At 43.4% G+C, this 23,801-nt stretch overlaps 1 protein-coding gene across 1 annotated transcript; it reads right to left on the bottom strand.

The window, feature by feature from the left end:
- Nucleotides 1-3,806: 3,806 nt before the first annotated feature.
- LOC125515173 (vacuolar fusion protein MON1 homolog) lies at nt 3,807-10,165 on the bottom strand. The gene is made up of 15 exons (XM_048680611.1): nt 9,756-10,165; nt 9,258-9,337; nt 9,092-9,163; nt 8,958-8,997; nt 8,669-8,770; nt 8,416-8,537; nt 8,189-8,321; nt 6,969-7,060; nt 6,812-6,893; nt 6,565-6,629; nt 6,160-6,447; nt 5,982-6,073; nt 4,641-4,705; nt 4,077-4,168; nt 3,807-3,982 (listed from the first exon to the last, which is right to left on the bottom strand). The coding sequence occupies exons 1-15, from the start codon at nt 10,080-10,082 to the stop codon at nt 3,952-3,954; spliced, it is 1,683 nt and encodes a 560-aa protein (XP_048536568.1). The 5' UTR covers nt 10,083-10,165; the 3' UTR covers nt 3,807-3,951.
- Between the last annotated feature and the right edge of the window lie 13,636 nt (nt 10,166-23,801).

Here is a 23,801-nt window from a genome sequence, read left to right as displayed (position 1 = left end):
ATGCATTGTGATCACGTGGACATCGCGACTATCATCGGCTAGGGTGAGAAAAATAAATAAAGGGCAACATGGTGAGCCACTATGTTAAAATAGAGTATGCTCATACATCAGGATATTTTTTTTGAGCATCAGTACAGACACAAAGCGCTCACTCCTATGAACGCACACACGCACCGGAAAATCCTAAAATAAATCCAGGAATAATGCGAGCACCAGGATTTGAAACCTGATGGGTTGGAGATACCACTGTCCACCTAACCAACTCAACCACAGGTTGATTCGCCATACATCAGGATATTGAGTCATACTTATTTGGTGAGCCATAATTTTTTGTCTCCCGTTGCAACGCACGGGCATATTTGCTAGTATTAAATAAAAGATGTTGTTAAGGCATAAAAAAACCCACGTCCATATACATATATATACAGAACACACAACAAGGCTCACCTGTCTGTCGTATGTACTTTCTTTGTTTCTAAATATAAACCTTTTTAGGAATTTCAACTATAAAGATGTATATAGATGTATTCTAGAGTGTAGATTCACTCATTATGTTTCATATATTTCATATTAAAATCTCTAAAAGGACTAATATTTAGGAACAAAAGGAGTACATGCTTTCCAAGACCCGCAGCAGGTTCTACTTACGTGAGAATATTTACTTCAGACTCCGTCAGTGACCTATATGAGAATAGGAAACAGTATCTAGGGCTTCACCGAAAATGATGCTACTTACACGTATACCGCTGCCCTTCACACACAAAAAGATGATAGCACTCCTTTTTTACTGAACAAAAAATGTTAACAGTAGAACTTTGAAGCGCGTGATGGCACCACCTGCCTCTGCACGTCAAGATGCCTCGCATCCCAAGACGTTTCTAGCGTGCACGATCAGCGTTAGGTGCTACTACAATCTTATCTTGTGCTTTGAACCTGTCTAATTAAAGATGCATCTCCAAAACTGCAACTGGGTATAGTTTAGCCCGGTTCGTACGTCGTTTTTATATTTTTTTGGGCGGGAGTACAAGTTTTGCTGTTGTGAATTGGAAAAGGGTATTAATAAGTACTCCCTCCGTAAACTAATATAAGAACTTTTAGTGTTCTAAACACTTACAGAGGGAGTAGTGATTATGATTAGACACTCAAGCATATTATTATTGTTCCGCAAAATTTTAACTTCAACTTCTCAGCAAGGTTTCATGAGGTTTTTTCAACAAAGAGCGCTTCATTACTTAATAGATTAGAGCATTACACCCATCCTCTGCATAAGAGCATCTTCAACAGGCTTACTTCGCCTCGGCGCGGTATAATTCTTTTACAACACCAACATAGTCCTTTTGCGCGGGAGCAACAAAGAGGTTTTCCAGATGCATAAAAACACTGCGCCCAGTCCGACGGCCACACCTACAGCAGCCCAAATTTTGCAGCGCGCACATTCCAACACCCAAAATTTGCAGCCTGGGATACCGCTTTTAGCGTGTGCGCTAAAGTTCTTCGTGTGCGCTTTATTTTACCGCGTCTGCTGGAGCATTGTTTTTTTTGTCTCCGGCACACTTTTAGCGTGTGACACATCTTTTGGGTGCGGATTGGAGATGCTCTAACTAAGATGAACACATCCGCAATAGGTTCGCAAAAGGAGAAAAACACAAAATTGCAAAAAGTAGTAATCATAAAGGGATTATTTTTCGACAAAAGGTGGGTTTTATTATCTCAAAATGAAGCATCAAGCCGATACAAACATAATGAGCATATGCCCTGCCTCTGTATAGTTAGGATGCACACAACCAACACTAACACAACAAAAAACACGCTAGCAAATAGCAAAGTCATATAAGACCATTGCTATGCCCGAGCGAGGGAAAAAAAGCCTGAAGCGATCAAATCCGCGATCGGCAAACTATAACCATGACCATATCCGCACCAACCATCTCATAACACCACAAGGACATCGAGATTCTTCAACAACAACGCCTTCAAGTAGGGAGCGATGCTCAAGCGCCGCCGTCACCGGATCCAACCGCCATAGGTCAGAGTCTAGGCTTTCACCTTGAAGAACCAATCCGAGCATTTCCGAGCAATGCCTTCAACAAGGTAACGATGCAAAGACATCACCATTGCCAGATATAACCAACTCGGGTGAGACCTAGGTTTTCACCTCGAAGCTCGTCGAAGTCAATCATGTATTGTTGCCACCACTTTTCCACAATCTCAGGAGCTACATGTAGCTGGGTTAAGAAACCGTTCGCCACCGCTGCACAACCATACCCTCTGTGTCAAGTCATCGTCTGTAGATTGCATATCACCGCTAAAGGCAAACCATATGATCTAGGAAGATGATCCCTCACAAAGACCTTTCGATGGTCACCAAAATCAAAAGTGATGTTGCCGCCGCAGGTCGGAGTGGCCATCCGTTGCCGTCATAGCCGCCGGATATGAGGAAGCCGAATCCGCAAAAATAACCGGTCCAGCCGGCATCCGCGAGGACGCGACTACCCCAGCACAACCATGGAGCAATCGAGCTCCACCACACTGTTGTACGCCGGCGGCAGCCGAGACCCATGGTCATCACTGTCATGCCAGTCCAGATCTGAACCCCGATGGCGGCAGGGACCATGCCCACGCGGCTGGACGATGAGGCCGGAATCCACCAAGGCCGGGGAAGAGTCGCGGCAGGACGCCCAGCCAGGACGGCGGCGACAGCCCGAACCATGCACGAGCGGCAAGATCCAATCGAGCTAGGGCTTTGGAGTAGGAGACGCACGCGTTGGAGAGCTCCCGCCGCTGTCGACCACCGCGAGGGGCTTTGCCCCGGCGGCCCCGGCCAGCGGCGGCGAGGGGGAGAGGAGGTGGAGGAAGCCTAGTACGGCGGCGGCGGTTGTGCCCCCCGAGTCGCCCGCTGGACGACGCGGGGGCCTTTCCTTCCGGTTAGAGGTGGAAAATATTATTATTATTTATTATCTTATCATAAAGGGATTATAGATCGCTTATGGTGACGGAGGACCAATCCGTAGATCACGCTGACAACCATGTTGGATGAAAATAACCCTTGCCACGCTGCCAACCATGTTGAATGGAAATAACCCTTGCCGTATCCTCCAATTGTGATGTGTACTTTGGCAAGTATGCACAGACCAACACAGAGAAGTCTCAAGTATGCCTCATTCCAGTTACAATGTTAAGTACTACAATACAGTACATAGCAAGGGCAGCTACTTTAGGCAGTGATGGAGGTGTGGTCTCTGCTGGAGAACCTTCTCGTGGCAGGGCCGGCGCGGTGGCGCAAACCGCAGCAGGTGCAGCCGGTCCCCAAGCCCGTCATATCGGAACCTTCTCGTGGCAGGTGCAACCGGACCTTCTCTCTCTCACCAACATTTTCTACTCGTTGAAGCTACTTGAAACAGGTATATTTTCAGACTTATCTCAGACGCCAATCATGTACTATCACAAAAGACACCAAGGTGCCAGCTGCCATAAAAAGTTTTATACTGTAATTTTTAGACTTAACTTTCCTGAATTGATTGAACATACAGGGAAAAAAAATAAGGTTCTCCAAACCTATATAAATGATGTACTCCCTCAGTTCCCGAATATAAGTCTTTCTAGAGATTCCAACAAGTGACTACATACGGAGCAAAATGAATGAATCTAAACTCCAAAATATGTCTACATACATCCATATGTTGTTGTCCATTTGAAATGTCTAAAAAAATTTACATTTAGGAACGGAGGAAGTATTAATTTGGATTCCATGGGGAATTAGAAGGTTACAGACCAAGTATACATAGAAATAAGAAATGGTGCCCGATGGATCGCAGCATCGACAAGATCGCCCATGATCATGAATAATGTTAGAGAGAGACAAAAACGGCCTTAACTTGGCCTGAACAATGATCAAGAATAAAAAAGGGGGCACATTTACATTTGTAATAGTGTTAAAGAGAGAGTGAAACCTCATACATCTCCCCAACAGTGATGGTATTGCCTGTGTCAGTATGGTAAGCACACGAATCATGAAAAAATTCGACGAAAGAAGCAAAACAAAAGTACACGAGTTTACATACAAGACAAAATATCACCAGGCAATGGTGCTTTCTCCGTGTATGAACACTCGGTCTTGGAGATCCATGATCCACTGGCATACTCTGTTGCATATCCTGATGGCTTGGGTCTGCAAGCAAAATGCGTGTACCCAAAGTAAGATTACATACATCAGGACAGTATTACTATAAATGATGCATTGGTCGCATCGCTGAACGTTGTTGCGGGAATATTTTGCAACATATTTCAATGTGATTCGTTGTATGAATAATGAATAACTGAAGTAATAATATAAAAAGCTAAAACTGAAAATACATATAATTTATTATGTTTGATTACTATATAATTGTAATTTTTTATTAACTATAAATAGCATAGTAGAATGAAAATTCTCTTGAATGTTTGCATGTTGAGATGAGTCTTTTTTTCATGCATGTTTAATGATGAAGTGACATGCTTGCATGTTGGGAGACATATGATAGTGGAGGTGGGCCTTTTCTCATGCATGCTATGGGATGATGTGGCATTCTTGCATGTTGAGAGAAATAGTTAGTGGGGGCTAGCTATTTAGATATAGAAGATGTAGGCAGATAGATGCCAACCTTGTCAGCCAGTGGACTGAAGGCTGCATACAGCTCAAAATCCTGGGTTATCCAACTAAACATAACTGCAACAAAAGGGAAATTGGTTGTGTAACAAAATAACTTGAAACGCTTAGGCAAACAGGAAACAGCATGCTTGAGCTAGTAACTTCGACGGCGCAGGTACTCCTGGGACATCAATGCCACAGAACCACAACTGCAGCAAGCAATGAGATATCTGCCGCCTCGTAACAGCTACCAGTTATGCTCCCTACAGCTACAGGCATGCGCCTATGTGAACAGAATGGATTATTCTACTGATCCTCTGATGGTTCCAGGTCTTCGCATTAAGTGGTTTTAATTCAACGTAAAATAGAACAGCATACTGCACCTTTGGCTGTATTTGTAAACATTCAAAAACCGATCTTAAAGTAAAGATGTACTCCTACAAGCTATTATTTCCCTGCATACTATATGCCCCTGCTGGTTTCAGAGCAGTGTCTGCTTAAATAGCTAAGACTGCAGAAGTTTTTTTTTTTCACAGCGCTATGCTTGCAGAAGTTCAGATTGCACAACTGTGTCATGTGAATAAGAAAAATCTGTGTAGGTATTAGAATCACATAGCAACTAGAATATAAAAGGTAATAGTTTCATCTCTCTCGAAGGTAGAACATGTCATTAAATGGCCACGACTTTCGTCCCTATAACAGGGTCCAGGTACAACAACAATCAAACTAAAATCTTATATAGTTTCTAGTTCAACTATGCTCCCAGACACTAGCATATAACCATAGAGTTATGGACATGAGTGGAGCTTGATCAAATCTGTCTTTATTATTCTGCAAATTCAGTTTATACATCCCTTTGTTTCCAGATAAATTATTTGATGTGATGATATCTAGATCCCAACGGCATCTTAATTAGTAGTGACTAATTGGCCAACAGAGCAGAAAAATACACTAAGAACGAATTGCATATTTCTATAGTTGCTACCTACACATTATATAAGGATTTCGCTAGAAATCGAACGTCAGATTTTTAGCATGGCAAATCGAACATCCAAGATGGCAAATTATGTTGTCGTGAGGATGACAATTTCCTTTAACAAGCATGGCAAACTCTTGCATCTTCGGTTTTTTTCCAGGAATTGCCAGGCTAGATAAATTTTTCATCCTGGCGACAACATAATTTGCCATAAAAATGTGCAATTTGTCATGCATAAAAATCTGAAGTCAGAATTTTAGCAACCCCGTTATATAATAAGTACTATAACTTGGAGGAATCAACTAACTGAAACAATCAGACCTGTCAAAAAATTCCGAACGCATGGAGTAAGATGTGGAGTGTGCCTGGGCAACTCACCATAATCCTCATCTTTTCTGAATTGAGTTCTGTGTGGACCAGTTGCTTTATCATGCATGGAAGCATAAACCTTTTGATAAGCCTTGTACAATCTGCACACATCAGGTTTTCTCTCAAAAGACAGTTCAGTAATACGGAAGTAAACAATGTAGGAGTACTGTCACCAATATTTTAATACCTCTTCTGTTGCTTTGGATTTCTTATAGGCAAGGCAAACTCAGATGATACATACTGGTCAAGATAAACACTTTTGTATATAAAATGCCACAGCCCAGCTGGTCCACCAATTGCCTCATCAGAAGACAACGGTTGAGAATTTAGGCCTTGAGAAGACTGTGCAGGAGCTGATGTAAATTGAGAAGAAAGATCAATAGGGACATCTTCAACACGAAGTACATTTTCATGTAAAGACCTTTGTACTTCAAGAAGGACATTCGATTTCAATAGAACATCCTGAATACGGGCCCTAGACATTGTTCACAAAAGAATAGTTGTCTCAGTTCCATAGTACATGGTAGGCAGCTTGCACTCAGTATCTTGTGATATTTTAACTGAGTACTCGACATTTCATTGTGCAGCCCACCTTGAATCTTTCAAATCATAGAAGGCATCTGATCTCGGAGTAAGAAGAGTCAAGTAAGTATTTTCCTGCCATGGAGAAGAGATTAGTTAATATAAGAAAATGACTATCTCAAACCTAAACTAAAAAATAAAATATGGAGTACAAGTTTCCATCTGTGTCGTAAGACATGCATCATGATTCTCAGAATGAAGATATTGGCGGCACACTGACGTGAGCATGCATATTCAGATGCACCTATTCTACTCACATCAAAAAAATGAACATAAGCGTATAGGTAGGCCATAGGACTGTATCTTGGCAAGCATATGGGTGAAAAAGACTCCGAAGTCCTGCATTAAACAGACCAAACTTGTAAGATGGTTGCAGGCCAAGGTTTTTCATTTGAGATAGTATGTGAAGATTACCTAAAAGATTCGGAGGACAATATGAAATTTGCAAGTAGTAATATATCATCAGGATGCAAAGTTGCATTTTGCAATCCCACAAGACTAATAACCTGAAAATTAACCAAAATCGTAGCTCTCAGAAACATGAACGCAGAGGAGTAAGGAAAATAAATGATTTATGTTATCCATCTCCATAGACTAGCAAAGTTGCAATCAAAGTGCAATATTTGGCATGGCAAAGTTCTGTGTCTCGTGATGGGATCACAGACGCAATTGGCTAGAAGCACATAATAACTACCATTAGCATGAGCAAGGAGCAATCTATATTGGTACTGGTACCGTTTGTCAAGCTACTGAGCACGGAAGTCATTGACTCTGCTGGAGAGATTGAAAACATCTGATACCAAAGAACAAAAATGGCAGGCCTTCTACAGAAATTCTCAGAAATGTGGTATATCAGCTTGGATATGGTGAAAGATGTAACAGATTAACTGACGAGAAAGTAAGATTAATGATACTGCTGTATGAACCTTTAGAAAGCTCAAGTGGCACCTAAAGTGTATTGAGGAGTAACTATAGTAAGAAACGTGTTTCATTTTAGCACAAGCAGGATTCCAGCACAGTATGATTAAAGAGTCAAATGAACTAAGTAGCACAATGGAAGTTCTGACAGGAAATTGGACAAACCTGAGATTAACAAGTAATGTAGCTCTCACAAACACAAACACATAGGACTAAGGAAAATAAACGATCTATGTTAAATGCCTCCAAACACTAGCAATAAAGTTTGGTGCCTTATGGGATGCCAGAAGCACACGATAACAAATAATAGCACTAGAAGGAGCAATCTATAATGGTACTGGCACCCTTTGTCAAGCTACAAGCACAAAAGCTGTATACTACTGGAGAACAGCCATTGACTCTACTGGAGAGATCGAAGATTCTAATATGGCGATATCAAAGAACACAAATGGCAAGCTTTCTACAGAAGTTCTCAGAAATGTGGAATATCACTGTGGAGATGGTAAAAGACGTGACTGACTGACGATAAAATAAGTTTTATGCCCATGTTATATAAAGCTCTAGAAAGTTCGAGTGGCACCTAAAGAGTGTTCAGAAGTAACTATAATAAGCCAAGTGTTACATCTTACCAAATAAGCGTAGCCTCAGTACAGTTAGATGAATACGTCAAATGGGGTTAGTATCAAATGAAAGTCATGGCAGGAAATTGGACAAACCTTGTGATCACACATCAATAGTGCAAATAGAACTCCTGAATCAGCAATGTCCTGCAAAGCTGCGCTAGCAGCCTGTCTTGTTGCTTGGGCGAGGGGAAGGCATGTGTATGCATGAAGAAATGTAGCAGGATTCCTGTGTAATGGTTCAGTAAGATATCAATTTTAAGCACTAAAGTCCAAAATGAATTAAGATGCGATCCATGGAAAGGAAAAGGAAACAAGCTGACCAGCTGCACGCATGTATAAGAGATCGGAAAACCACATCTGTGCCACCTAAAAGTGGTGCCATATCAAATTTGGGATTCTTCTCAAAGCACCTGTTGACCGACTTTGTCAAAATAAGCAACACCTGCAAGTTTGTGGTTTCAGACAGAGAAATCAGGAATTCAGGATAGGAATGGATACACATGGCTGTATAATAACCTCAATAAAAATACAAGAAATTCAAATGTGTAAAGATGAATGCAGCAGTGGAAGCACCTGACCATACATGAGCTCTAGTTGTCCCCTCAATCCTTCAAATGACTCTTCGGTGGAGCTTATACAAACTAAATATATAGGACCTTTGACAAGGAAAACTATCTGTAAGGAAGGAGAGTGTACAATCAACTTAGTATAATACAGTTAGTACATAAAAGGGTTTGCAAGTGAAATGTCCATCTTAAGTGGTGTCTGCTTGTTCGGGCCTCGATCGAAGAACGCATGCATTGTCCGTCTGAACTAAGATCAAGTGAACAGAGTAAATTGTAGATAATGAAGGCCACTTGACCTGATGTTTTCCGGCTCTCACAAATTTGATATGGTCAGCACTGGATAAAAACAAAAGAATATCACCAAGAGGGGAAAAAAATTAGCGCAGCCCACAGGAGAAGGTTAAGGCAGTCAAATCTAATCGTTGCATACCTGTTCTCAACAAAAGAAACAATCGCCTGCAATGTAGCAGAAAACCCAGCTAACTTGTGCTCATCTCCATACCTAGAAGTCAAACAAGATGAAGGGAATGGGATGTTATGGTTTTTCCTGGCAAACTGTATCATGAATCATTTTTGCATAAGTGATCTTACCTTACCTAGAGTATATTGGCTTGCCAGAATTGCTCAAGATGAAGAAATGTTTTTTCCTCTTCCGCCATGAAGCTGAACCATCGTCCTGGAACATCGAGGAAAGGAACACACTCAGGGTACAACTCCAGCGGTAGCAACTAGAGTAAAACATTTCGAGTTTGGTAGTTTTTAGATGAGTAAATACATTTACGAGTGAGCATGGATGCGCATCATCACTAAAGCTACATGCTACTTCCTCCGTCCCAAAATAAGTGTCTTGAGCTTAGTATAAATTTGTACTAGAGCTAGTACAAAGTTAAGATACTTATTTTGGAACGGAGGGAGTACTTAACTAATGGCATCGCTGGGCATCCAAATCACCAATGAAGAATGAACTGAGGGATAAATAATTCATAATTAGTAAGTAGATGATTGATGTAGCTCAAGAGACAAACAAGACTCCATGTGTAGGTGAATAGCAATGGTGCCTGCAGTATAAGGAGATGTAACAGAGCAGGGAGCACCTCGTCGGCGTGCTTCTTGCCCTGCGCCCAGTCCTCGGCGCCGGGGCCGAGGGGCGGGGAGGCGTCGGGCTCCTCGATGCCGCCGGCGCCGGTGCTGGAGGCGAGGCTGCTGCCCCGCTCGCCGGCGTAGCCGCTGCTTCTGGGGCTGGTCGGGCCGGCGTCTCCGTCCCCTTCGTCGAGCCCCTCCCTCCGCGGGGCGGCCGTCGCATATCCATCGTCCTCGTCCTCCTCGTCGATCTCGTGGCCGGCAGCGAAGTGCGCGGGCAGGTCGGAGCCGCGGAGAGAGAGGGCGGCGAGGGGGTTCTCGTCGGCGGGGTCTGGATCCATGGCCACGGCGGGGAGGCCGGGGGAAGGGACCGGAGCTTCTCCTCCGCGGCGGGCACGGGAGACAAACGACTCGGCCAGCTCGCTGAGAAATGAGAAATGGCCAAGTACTGAGGCGATTTTGCTTCGATTCACGGTCGGCCGTTCGATTAGGATTGGAGGGCAGATACGGATGGGTTAAGTTTTTTTTAGTGGTGGATGGGTTAAGTTGGACGGTGCCTTTTAGCGCTGGAGAAAAAGCTCAAATCTCGCGAGCTAAACGAGTAGCTCGTGACTCGGCTGGAATCGACTCGAACTCGAAGAATAACGAGTCGAACCGAGCTTTAGTTTAAGATCGTTTATAGACCAAGTTAAACAAATCAATCTCACGAGCACTAGTGTAACTCATTAGGCTCGGTACAAAAGATCAGCCACTTTAAATGCAAAAAAAGATCGACCAATCAGCATCCTATGTTTCAGGCGCATAACACAAGGCTTAGCCGTTGAAGGCCCAGCCGCCTAGAGGACTCATGCGTTACAAGAAAATTACTACTGTTTAGTGATATATATTTAATATATACATAATTATTTTTATAATATTCGAAGGTTTTATATTCATATCTTTAACGAGTTTAACAAGCTAAACAAGGCAGCTCGCGAGTTATACGAGTCAATCCAATCTTGTGTTTGAGCTCGTTATAATAACGAATCGAGTCGAGCTAACTCGTTAACGAAACGAGCTCTAGCGAGTCGAGCCGAGCTGGTTCGACTCGGCTCGAATTCCAGCCTAAGTGCCTTTGCTCTAAACCTACGCAATTCTAGGGCTGGGCTTGTCAAAACCCGATCCTATAAATTTCAGCTCGAGCCCAGCCCAAAGCCCGAAACTTCTGCTGCAATCAAGCCCGAGCCAGCCCGGAGCAAAAAGCCCGAAGCCTGGAGCCCGGCAAAGATACACATATCAATATTTTCCTCGGAGTACAATACGATAGCAAATTTCATCAATTTTCTCAGCCCGTGCATAGTGCATACAACACATCGATTTTTATACAAAATCGTATCCGTTTTACAAAAAGAAATACAACCAGTACGCAACTGGACTGGTGACGGCCTCGAAGCTCGAGGCCTCGACGCACAGGACCACGAGTCCATCACGCTCACGCATGGAAGCCACCGCCTAGATGGTCTTAGGCCGCCGGGGAGAGCCACAACACCAGATCCATGGGGATGAAGTCCACCACGCTGACACGTGGAAGCCAACGCCTAGATGGTCTTGAGGCCGCCGACGGAAGCTGCAACACGAGATCCATGGAGAGACGGAGGTTGTTAGAGTTGCTCTCGCCAGATCTGGTAAGGGAGGGCATCACGTGGCCAGATCTCAAGCGGGGGGAGGGCAGAAGTGAGCACGACGATGGCTTTCAATCTTCGGGTACAGTCTTCACATAGAACCTTGCAACGAGAATATGAACAAACTACTAGGATCACCATCCTCAATGGATGACGTAGACACATTTTTTTAAGAATGATAACCGCTCTATCAAAAGCCTCTTCCAATGCTTAGATGCTTAGACGAGGTACTAATTGCATGAAAGTGCTTAGTAGCCAAAGTCCCTAATGTATGGTTGCTTAGTTTTTTTTGTTACTAAGCTTTCTTAATTTGATTTGTCGTGGACTGTAAATTATCATGTGGGTACATTGGCTTAACATTGTTTCTTTGTAGGGTCATCAAACTACTCTATCTTTCCCCTTAATTAACTTATCATGTTGATTTCATGTCTACTTGACAGTCTTAGCACCTGTATAAGATGGAACATCAAGAAAATCTAACTCGCAATCTTTAAGAAAATTAGCAGATGTCATGATTTGATAATTTAAAGTAGAGAAGCCTAGAAGTGTTTGAGGAGATATTTTTTTCCTCCTTTTTCTTCTGCGTGATTATACTGTATACTTTATTTATTTAGTTTTTTCATGAGTGATTTTTTAAGTTACTGTTTAGAGATACACAGGGAGGAAAATTCACAAACGCACGCACTAGCGCATGCATTGTGCTAGGTCGACTTTGTACGCGCATGGCATGGCAGGGTTGCCTAGTGCATGCCTTCATCAGGACTTGTGTTGCCCGCGACTTTGTATATGTACGTACTTGGATGTCTACACACTAACACAGTTTTTTTTTCGAAATTTTTTTCAATCTATTCATCTTCAATCATGGCAGTACAACAAACATCAGAAATAATAAAAATTGCATCCAGATTTGTAGACCACCTAGTGACGACTACAAGCACTGAAGCAAGCCGAAGGCGCGCCGCCGTCATCGCCCCTCCCTCGCCGGAGCCGGGCAAAACTTGTTGTAGTAGACAGTCGGAAAGTCGTCGTGCTAAGGCCCCATAGGACCAGAGCAGCAGAACAGCAACCGCCATCGACGAAGAGTAGCGTAGATCAGAAGGATCCAACCTGAAAACACATGAACATTAAACGAACTACGACCATATCCGAGCAAATCCACCAAGGACAAATTCGCCGGAGACACATCTCCACACGCCCACCGATGAAGCTAGACACACCATCGGAATGAGGGCTTGGCGGGGAGTACCTTATTTCATCTTTAGGAAGCCACCGCCGTCTCGTTTTCCTGAATAGGACACAAACCCTAACAAAACACGAAGGAACAACTAAAAACAGAGCCCTCCCGTCGACAAGGGCCGAGATCCACCGCGCCGCCATGGCCCTAAGACCACCGAAGACGAGGTGGACCAACAGCGGCGCGACACACTAACACGGTTACAAACCTCAACCAGCACGCATACATAAACATCCGACTACCCACTATGTACACATACATGCTCAAATACCCAGATGTCGAGATGGCCAGCATGGCTTATATATATATATATCTATTCTCATAATATTATGAGAATAATATTCTCATAACACTTCTGAACTGTATTGGAAAGCTATGCGCACTGCTTTCTTCTACTGTTCTGAACCGCAGAGAGGGGCAGTAGCAAACTGCTTCACGAAGCAACGTTTCTGGCTAGTTTGATCGATTTCCATTGTTTTATTTGTGTGTGCGCTGATTTATTATGTGATTAAACACGCAATTCTACGAAAAAACGACGGAAATCGATGGATTTGGCGGATCGGTCTCTATTCTTCCGCACGGGCAGGAGCTTCGCATCGTGCTGGCGGGGTTCATATTCGATTTATAGCCGTAATCCTAGTGTGTTACTAAGTTCGCGTTCATGTTTGTGTTATTCCGCGACAGATTAATTTGCTAATACGATTGAAATTTTGGATAATTGGTCGAATTTCTCTCTATTCTAGCGCAAAAACGGCAAGGTCTCTGTCCTCCCACTTCCGGATCAAAATTGTTGTGTTTTTGTTCGTGATTTTTCTGTTGATTTTGCAAGTTATGTGTTCTATGACACTAATCTATATGAATTCTAGCTGATTAAGTTGTTAATTTTGAAGAATTTTAACTGGTTGATGCTTTTTGTGTTGGAGCGGGCGCCACGGGGTTGGTCGTTACTCAAGATGTTTTTTGAGTTTTTGCGCATTATGTAGTTTTTAGAACTGCATTACAGTCTGTGTTTTTAGTCTGCGAATCGTGGAAGGGGGGGGACTAGGTAAGAGCGGGTCGTTAGTTTAATTTTGCTTGGTCAAGCGCGGTGAACTGCAGTAATATGCAATGCGAGCTGCACCTTGTCATGTTACCGCACTGCTTTATTTGTCGTTTTACTTTTTTTTGGGTTGTCTCTCTCTGTGTGTGTGTGTGTGTGTGTGTGTATATGGCTGGGTCAATTGCCTCCCCTCCCACCTTATCCCTGGCGGCTCCCCTCCTACCTTATCCTTGGCGGTGAACATTGCCTCCTCTTTTGCCACCCCTCCTTGATCCGTCTTCTTCCCAACCAGAACCTACGTCTAGCAATGGATTGCGCGTGCGACTTCCTGGCAAGGATGGAGCCCATGCTGGAGACCTGCGTTTTTTCTGAAGGGTTGGTTCTGAACCAGAGGCAGCGGCACAGCGCGCTCTGTTCCCTGCTTTATTCTCCAGTTATTGGATTTCGGGCTCCATTCGTCCATCAGATGACTGACGATGATGTCAATGATTCATGGGTATGTATTTTCTCGCATAGTCTTTTCATGTGTTGTGTGTAGTTAACACTATCTGAATATTTGTAGTAGTATTAGTTTCTGAAGAAACATTTTTCACTAAGTATAAGTGAACTGCTTTCACATAGAGTTTTATTATGAATATTGTAGGAGCAGCAACAATTTGGTCTAGTCAATATTATTATCTGATGACATCAATATTTATTATGAAGATTGTAGCAGCAATTTAGTTTCTGAAGATTGTACCTTATTCTTATTTGTTCTTATTTTTTGTTCCTGTTCATTTCCTTGCAAAAATTCCCTTCTAGTCTAGTCAGGGTAACAGAAAGTTGTGTTAATTTGGTCTTGGTTAGCAAGAATGGATATCATAATGTTGATGTTATGTATTCTGTTGGCTCTGATGATTGTTTGGTTCTCAAAGATGGCTGGAAGGAATTGGTGGAGGAAGCTGGTCTTCAGGCTGGGGATGTTGTCATGGCTATGTTTTATAGGCATGCAAAGTGTTTGGAAATCAAGTTAAATTTGCTTTAGATCAGTCTTGCTTGAGCAGCAGCAGCATGAAACAATTTGTTGTAATAATTTGACATTTTTGTGTGGCTTCTAGTTTATTTTCTAGAAGAAATCTGAGTATAAGTGAACTTCTTTTCACAGATAGTTTTTTATGTGCATCCTATTAGCAGCAGCATTGAAGCAATATACAGACTGGAAACACCCACTGAGCTTTCTTTTTTTCTGTAACCCACATATGGAACTACAGCTCTTAATAAAAGAGGATTGCATCAACCATTATAGTAGTAGCAGTTTTGTGAAGAAAACTCTCTGTGAACTGCTTTCATAGAGAGTTTTTTATGTGTATCCTAGTAGCAGCAGCAGTTGAAGCAATATACAGACTGAAAACACCCACTGAGAACTACAAATTATTGATAGATACAAACCAAGGTTCTGTGCTCATAATAAGCAAAGTACATCATCAAGCAAACTAAAGCAACATAAGCAAACATTGTGCCAAAGCAAATTACAACAAAAGCAAACTAATCGACATAAGCAGAAGGAAACAAGTTGAGCAATTGTGACAGGAACCCTTGGCTATCAGCATCTGGCCTGCTTCATCAGTTCCACTCGGGCCAGGTGGAGGTGGAAGGTGATCCCCCCCTGCTCCCCATCCCCCAGGATGACCTCGGGCGCTTCCTTGTCTTCTCTTTTATAGAGCGGGTGAGGCCATTCTGCACTGTGGTGATGCGGTTCCATATCTCGAACGCAGTGTAGACGTCCTTGGCAGCATACTCAATGTGCCTCCTGCTGAGAACCCAAGTCCACTGGCGGTGCTCTTGGTCTGTCATCTTTCTCTTCATGTCTGCGTAGTAGTCGTCGATGATGATGGCAGATACATCGCCAAGTGAGTCTAGTGTCTTTGTTGCTTCAGGCACCCTCCAGTTCGTCTGAATGTCGGCGAAGTTGGGGATGTTCAGGTTGCAGCGTGAAAGCTTCTCCTTGTCTTGGTCTATGCAGAAACCAGCAAACTCGTACCTAAGTGAAGTGAACCACAAGTTATTCTTTTGCGAACTGCATACAGACGACAAATAGAACTGCATACAAATGACAAGGAGAGACCCATCGGCCTGCAACTATATTTTACTCAGTAGAAAGAATGGCTTACTTTGGGTCACTGAGGAACTTGTCGAAGGCGATGCATCTCTTGCCCATTGTAGCGCATACTTTGAAAAGCAGCACTAGGTGATTTTTGCCGATGGAGAGTTGAATCACGGCGGCGTCCCTCTTGTTAGGGGTGTACTCGAGGTCGATGCCGACGATCTTCTCGCGGCGCCCCCGGAGAACTTCCTTGTACTCGTCGATGTACCCCGCCATGGCGTCCACGTCGTTGGTGTAGACCACCGTGAGCATGGTCTTTCTGTGCGCCTCGACATCCTCGAAGACCTTGGTGAACGGCATGGCTGGAAAGAGGAGGAACATGAGGAGGAAGCGCAGTGTTGTGTGTTTTGTGAATGATCAGGGTGATGGAGCATGGAATTTAAAGGGGAGCGACAGCAACATCTGCCGAGCGCACGATCTCGTCCTCCAACCGGCATGGTGATCGTGTTTGTGTTCGTGGGGATCGTGGGCTTCGCGCGTTTTCCAACCGGCCGGATAGAGGAGCGGACCCGCGGCGCTTTGCTTGTGTCGGGCGATCGTGGGCGCGTATATTTCGGGCAGTTTTAACAAGCATTCTGAAGTGAGGTTTGTTTGTTCGCAGGCGAACCGCTTCGTTATTTGTAACCGAACTGCATCGTGTTAACCGAGCCGTTTTTTTTCTTTTTGTCTATGACCTGTGGGCCGTGCTCGTAGAGGAGGTTATTTTAATTTGTGCCGCTGACTCGTGGGCCCAGTCTTTTAGTCATTAAGCTTCTCTTCTTCTCTGTTTCTCGCCGTCCCCTTCATTCCTCTCTCCCGCACGAAAATCCCTTCCTCTCATGGCGGAGAGCGACGCCGCCCGCATCCGCCGCCGTCCACAAGCGCGCCTCCTCCGCCGTCGCCATCCGCAGCCTCCTCTTCCGGCCGTCACAGCATCTCACGTTGAGCCCCATATCTTCCCGTCTACTCCGTCGATTTCGGCGCCGGAAATCGCCATGGGTGTTCCCGATCGGGTGCTAGGGTTTTTTTGGAGCCAGCATCCTTTTCTTAACCTCATTTTGTATGCTCGAATCGTAATGCCCTATGGATTGAAACTTTTGGTTGTGGTTTTTTGGCCTTCAAAATTTTAGCAATGTGCATCTAGGGTTTTTTTCTCTGTCTATTTTTAGGTTGCTGTCTAGGGTTTAATTGTTATCCCTTTCTGTTTGCAGATACAACATGTCTTCTCCTACTAGAAGAAGTCCAAGATTTGGAGGGAAATGTATGCGAACTGCTTTTGTAGTTCTATTATAATGCCGCTCCAGCCTGATACTTATCTTTCTGTTTGTATCTCCGTTAGATAATACAACTTCTTCCTCCCCAATTGATGCCTCACCAGTCAGCATGGCTCCCCCATCTGGTAATACATCAAAGTGCACTGCATTTTTTATACACGGCCAATTGCTTTTTGAACGAAATAGTGCACTGCATCATAGATTCCCTTACCAAGGCCCATTTTCAGACATGTGGCAAACTGATATGAACTGCCTCAAGTTATTTTTTTATTTTTTTGGCATGACATTAAGTTTCTTGTTATGTTTAATTGTTAAACATAAACTGCTAAGAGAGCACTGCATTTGTACATTGCTTTGTCTTTTTTTTGTCTATCCACATGTGGTTGCCAAATTGATATGAGCTGCATTAAGTTTAGTTTTTCCCTCTCACAGAATTGCATGAATTTGTTTTGTTTTGTATATCAAAGCGCACTTCATTTTATATGTGGTCAATTGCTTACTGAATGAATTAGTGCACTGCATCATATATCCCTTTACCAAGGTCCATTTCAGACACGCGGCAAATTGATATTCAAGTGACATGAACTGCATTAAGTTTTCTGTTATGTTTTAATTGTTAAACATAAACTGTTGAAGAGAGCACTGCATTTGTACATTGTGTGGCCAAATTGATATGAGCTGCATTAAGTTTAGGTCTCCCTCTCACACACATATTTTCTTATATTTTTCTTACCTACAGTTTTATGTCCTGGTGGGTCCGGGGGTGGTGGTGTTAACTATTTGATTACACGTTATTTCACAGCTGATGTTGTCGGTGGCGGGACATCTGATCAGGGCAGCATTCTACCTGAATTGAGTGAAACCCAGTCGCAATCTGTTGATGGCACATAACTAGTTACACAGGATTGGATGGTCCCTGATCAGATTGCAGCTGATGTTGAGAAGAAAAGGCAGAAAGCGATTGTGCTCAGTAAGACTTTCGAGAAGGCTCATAAGGCGAAGCAAGTAAAGTTTGATGAGGGTAAGGAGATAAGAAGGAGGATTGCAGATTCAAAGAAGTCTGCTAAGTTTGCCTCCGCAAAGAATCCTGTGAAGAGAAAACTCAACACTGTTGCAGAGGAAGGTTTAAGTTCTCCACGGCGGAGCCCGCGTGTTGATTACTCAAACAGGCCTAAGTATGCTGAGGTTGATGTGGATGGGATTCAAGGAAAGCGGACATGCGCGGACGATTACTCGGGTGTTGATTTTGAGCGTCCATCTAAGTTGGCACGGGAAAATGCAGCTGAAGAAGCGTTGGACAATGATTCTGATGAGGAGGATGTTGATGTTAGGAAGGTATACGCTATTTATTTATTTTTACTGTTTTTAAGTTGTTTCGCATGAGTTGCTGATGTGAAATGCATTTTTTATTCTTTTTTGTAGATTGCTAAGAGTACCAAGAGGAAGAGGTCTGAAGATGATGTTGCGCATGAATGGCGTTTTAACAAGACTGTTCGGCTGTCCATTCCAAACGTATGCAAAGCTGTTGCCTTGTTGGATGAGCCGCACAGAACTTTGGTGCGGCAAGAAGGTTTTGGCATTATTTTCGACCTGAAAGTAAAGAAGAATGTTTCTCGTGTTCTCATGTGCAAGTTGATGGGAAAGATCGACCCTGATATGATGAGATTGGACTGCGGGTCAAACAAGGTTCTGGAAATCAATAGTGAGGCTGTCCATCACATTTTTGATTTCCCTATGGGTTCTCACACTGCTCCCAGGCCTGCTGACAGTGGCCATGATGATTCGCTGGCTAATCTGAAGGATGAACTTGGTTTCAACCGTTCTCGTAGCATAGATGTGAAGGACCTGCTTATTTTACTTCGCACGCTGGCTGCGGACCCTGCGAAGGTTAATAAGACTGTGAAGGTTTTTTTCTCATTGTTTTCCAGAGCTTGCTTTGCCCCAGCCCTGCAACTCGGTTGTCCAGGGTAGCTGCTATGGTTGAAAACTTGGATTTTGCATCTATGGCTAGCATGGACTTTTGTCAGCTTGTTGTCGATGAGCTACAGGCCGCTGTGTACAAGTGGAATTCTGAAGGGAGCAAGCAGAACTGCGCTGAGGGTTGCACCATCTGCCCCTGTTCATGTACCTCGATTCATTGAATCTTCACACTGTATCGGTTATGCATACACGCACGCCACGTGCTGCAATACTGTCCCATGAGCAGTTGAAGAAGATTCACAACGCCGACATTATTGTCAAGGGAAAGATACACCTGGATACTTACAAGTTTGGCAAGCTGCCGGTCAGTGCATAGCCAGCCTTTGTGTTTGTTTTATTCCTTTTTTTCGCCATGCTAAATGTGAACCTCTTATGTACTTATTTGTGAACTGCATCTTTTTCTGTTAATTTGTTCAGTGGAAGGCGGAAGGGGACATTGTGTACAAGCGGACTCCAGTTGCTGAACTGCATGCAAGGTTTTGTGAGCCTCTTGCTAGGGGTTCTCCAATTCGACGGGTTCATGGTTTTGCTAGGGCGGCTGCTGGAGGTTTTTCTGGCGAGGCTTCTGCTGACGGCAATAAATTTGTTCAGATCGATGAGCTTCTCGACAGGGTCATCAATTTAACTTCTGATTTACCAACATCCGGTTCTAGGATGAGGAATATTGCTGGATTGTTTCCTGAAGGCAAAGGCCCTTCTGAAGCAGAAATCGAGGCCGCTCATAACTTTGACCGTGGGCAGCTTGAATTCCTTAAGCAGACAGTTACGAATATCAGGTCTTCATTCGTTCAGTTTAAGCAGTCTCAGGATGAAAAGTGTGCTAGGTATGAGCAGGAAGCTGAGGCAATTGTGAAGGAAATGAACAGGCGTGAACATGTTATCCGGCCTTCTTTGCCTGACCGCGCAGCTGTGGATGTACGTCTTTTTTCATATGTGAACAGTTTTTACCCATTTTGTTATTGATTTTTTCTGTGTGTTGTGGCATTCACTATTTGTTTTCGCATCCTTTTGTTCTTTTTGTAGTGTGGAGGAGAATCTTCTAATGCTAACGCTTGCCGTGATGATGACCACCACGACCACTACGGTGTTGATTCTGATTTTTTGTTTGATAGGCCATTGTCCCCTGTTGACGAAGCTGCCAAAGACAATCCTCTTGACGAAGGCGTCATCGATAAGGTTTGATTTCTTCCTATTTTTTTTACAGTGGACTTCATTGTTTAATTTTTTGTAGTGTCCAAAACAAAGAATCATAGTTGCACCAGCAGTGGCAGCGAACTGTAGTTTTAACTTTTTTGTAGTGTGCACCAGTAGTGGTAGTGCACTGCAGTTGTTGTTTAGGGAAGAAGCAGCATTTAGCAGTGAACTACATGATCTGGTGTTGGCTTTGTTATAGAACTGCATTTTGTATAATAGTTTTATTTATGTTTTTGTTTTTTAGGACGGCGAATCAAATGTCAAAATACATGGGAAGGAGGCAGAGGGTGATGCTGACAAGGACGACGAGGCTGACAAGTCTAAAGAGATGGAAGGCGATGCTTCTCTGGTGAGTATAGAGAATTTGCATTTTGTGTTTTATTTTTATTTTTCATGCGAGCTTCATGGTCCGTTTTCTTAGTGAACTGCATTCTCTCTTTGTGTAATGTGTTTTATTTTTAACTCATTAGAACTGCGGATTAAATGTTGAAATCCAAGCGGAGCGCACCATGGAGGATGATAATGTAGAAGAGAGAGAAGGAGAGGAGCCTAATGCGGAGGTTGATAAGGCAGAAAGTAGAGAAGGAGGGGAGTGTTCTGTTGAGGCTGATAAGGCACAAGAGAGAGAAGGGAGGATATTGTGGATGGTGATAAGCATGAAGAGAGAGAAGGGGCTCCTTGTGTTACAGTTGAAATGGCAGAAGAGAGAGAAGGATCTCCTAGAGTTGGATTTGATGCTGTGGGGACATCCGCTGGCATTGATGGTGTTGTTTGGCCTACTATTTTGTTGCTTGGCGATGAGGTGCCTGAGAAATTTTGTGTCGCCCCTCGCGCCCCCGAGCAATCTGATGGCTATCTGGCTTTCCCAGCCGAGACAACCAAAGTCCCAGCTGAGACAGTTTCAATTGGTTCTGAAGAGGAACAACCAAGACTCTCTCAGGACATGAGCAATCAAGCGTCGCTTGACGATGATATTACCCGGCTGGATCACTTGAGGCTCAGTGAAGATGGATCTGAGCAGCCGCAGGAAGTGTATTCTGAAACCGAAGGTAAGCGAACTGCATTATTTTTGTTCTTTCCCGGGCGAATGGACCGTGTTGTTTTATTCTCTGATATCGTTCCCACTCTGTATGCAGATGAGGAATTACCTGTTGTTACTCCTTCGAACATTGATCCAGCTCTTCTGAGAAGATACAATGAGTTATATGACGCTGTTACGAGGGCTAGGAGGGATAATAAGAAGAAGTATGACATTTTTTGTCTTACACCCCGGTTATTTAATATGTTATTTTTTCAGGGACACCCATCTTATCACTTTTTGCTGGGCTTTTTTCTTCTTGTCTGAAGGCATCTAGTTGCATTCAAGGACGAGTTTGGTGATATTACTATCGGTCAGGTTGGTGAGTCTTTTTGGTCGTATGGAACGATGAGCATGTGCCTCGCAAATATTGGCGTCTCTATGTTAGCTGAGAGGTTCAAAGGATCTCAAACAATGATTGTCCCGTACAACCTATGTGTAAGCATTTTCATTAATTTATATTTATCCCTCATCCAAGTTTATTGTGCTATAAGCATTTTCATTAACTCTCTGGTTTTGTCTTTTTGGCAGAATTCCATTTGGAACGGCGGTGCCACAAATAGGGCTTTGAAAAAGATGTTTTCTTCAAGCGCAGAGGAACGTGTGGACAAGAAAAACTTGGTAACGCATTTTAACCATTTTCGTCATCTTGAAATAAGTTTTCTATTTTTCTATTTTATCATCTGGTTTGTTTTATTCTTTTTTAATTCAGATTATGTTTGCAACATTTGATCCTCCTCCCGCAACAATGAGGACGCGATAGGCCACTACTGCTTGGTTACTTTGAACCTGCGAGAGAAGCGTTTTGAGTTTCTCGACTCATACAATGGCGCCGACAGCACTCCTGCAAATCTTGTCTTCAGGAAAATGGTCAGGAACATAAAAAAAGTTTGGAAAGATGGCAGCGTAAGCTGCGGTGAGCCGTTGAACCCTCCCACCCTTGACGGCTTCGTGCTGACTCATGTTAATGTCCCGCAACAGGGAAATGGGTTTGTACTTGTTCTCCTTTCTTTTTCCTCCTTCAGTTTTTTTGTGTAAGTGAGCTGCATTGTTTTTACTAAATTAGAAGCACCTTTCCCTTGAGCGAACTGCATTACTAATGTGTTATTAGTTGTTCTCCCTCGGTTTTGTGTGTAGGGAGCTGCATTGTTTTACTAACATCAGTAGCACTTCATTATTGAGTGAACTGCATTAGTAATGTGTTTATCTTGGTTTTCTTGCAGGCATGATTGTGGATTTTACATGTTCCAATTCATGCAGACCTGGGATGGTGAAACGATTGCCAAGTTTGGGAAGGAGCACATTGGCTACATGAGGAAGGCGATGCTCTATGGTTGGCTGACCTCGTCGCGTTGCTGTTTGGACCTGACATCACTTTTAATTTTTAAAGAAGGTTATTACATTTTTTCAGTCACACACCCTTTTATTAAGTGAACTTCATTGATACAGAAAGGGGAGGTCCACTACTTTTGTTAAGCTTTTAGTAGAACTCCATTTGCATGTTAAAATGACTTTCGTTAGTGAACTTGATGATTCTTTTCATTTTGCTCATTATCCATTTTTTTGTGCAGGCTTTGACGAAGGCGCACACCAAGGTGGTATTTCCTTGTTTGAAACTCAGGTTCACACTCCAACGATTCAGAATTTTGTCCTTGATGAACCCCCCGTTAAGCTTGGAAAAGAACCGGTGTGTAAGAGGTTGAGGAGTGGTGCCGGCCCTTCGAATGAAAAAGCTCTTGAGAAATCTCCTGTCAAGGTCAAGCGTGGGAAGAAAGCAGTCAGCCCTCCGAGTGCTGAAGATACTGATGATGATTTTGAGAGGCCACCACCAGTGCGTAGGAGGACCAGGAGCGCAGCTGTGGAACGCCCAACCGACAGTGAGGCACTAGTTCTATCAAATAAGAGGCCTGTGCAGAAGCCATCAAAGTTTAGATCTCCGGTACAGAAGTTGAAGCCTGCGAGTTTCAGCTATCTTGCGGAGATGAGGAAAGTCTTGCAACTCATCACGAGCACACCATTCAGGCAGAAATACAGTGAGTCAGTTCTTTTTTCGTTAGTTTTTTCGCTTTGATTTTTAATGTGTGTAATGTTTGTGTGTTTTTCCTTTGTGTTCCTAATCCCCCCACCCTCGCCGTTTGTTTTGTGCAGGTCCGCGCTTTTCATGCACAGGAATCCTGTCGAAGTCTACACTGTGAATGTGGACTACATGTTCTTAACTTTCACTAGAGCTAGTTTCATGGACTCGGAATTGATGGATCATATCATCAGGTACTGGAAGAATGACGAGCATATGAATGTGGTTTATCGATCTAGCGAACGCGTTCTTCTGTCCCCTTTGTTTATCACGGTATTTCTCTTTTTTCCTTTTTTCTTTTTTCTGCTGGAGTGAACTGCAGTTAATAGTGTCTAATAATTTGTTTTAGCAATGCACTGAACTGCATACATTATTGTGTTAACCCATGTATCTTAAATGAAACA

This window comes from Triticum urartu, chromosome 6 (assembly GCF_003073215.2).
Source record: "Triticum urartu cultivar G1812 chromosome 6, Tu2.1, whole genome shotgun sequence".
Lineage (NCBI taxonomy): Eukaryota > Viridiplantae > Streptophyta > Magnoliopsida > Poales > Poaceae > Triticum > Triticum urartu.
Note: the sequence above shows the minus strand (reverse complement) of the source record. Positions and strands in the feature narration are given on the sequence as shown.

Bases quoted from the DNA above. Each gene is read 5' to 3' on its own strand.
- LOC125515173 (XM_048680611.1), bottom strand. From the start codon at position 10,082: ATGGATCCAGACCCCGCCGACGAGAACCCCCTCGCCGCCCTCTCTCTC. The intron at 8,322-8,415 runs GTCAGCTTGTTT...ACCATTACACAG, and splicing joins CTTATACATGCGTGCAGCTG to GAATCCTGCTACATTTCTTC. The intron at 6,630-6,811 runs GTGAGTAGAATA...TCTCCATGGCAG, and splicing joins CTTATGTTCATTTTTTTGAT to GAAAATACTTACTTGACTCT.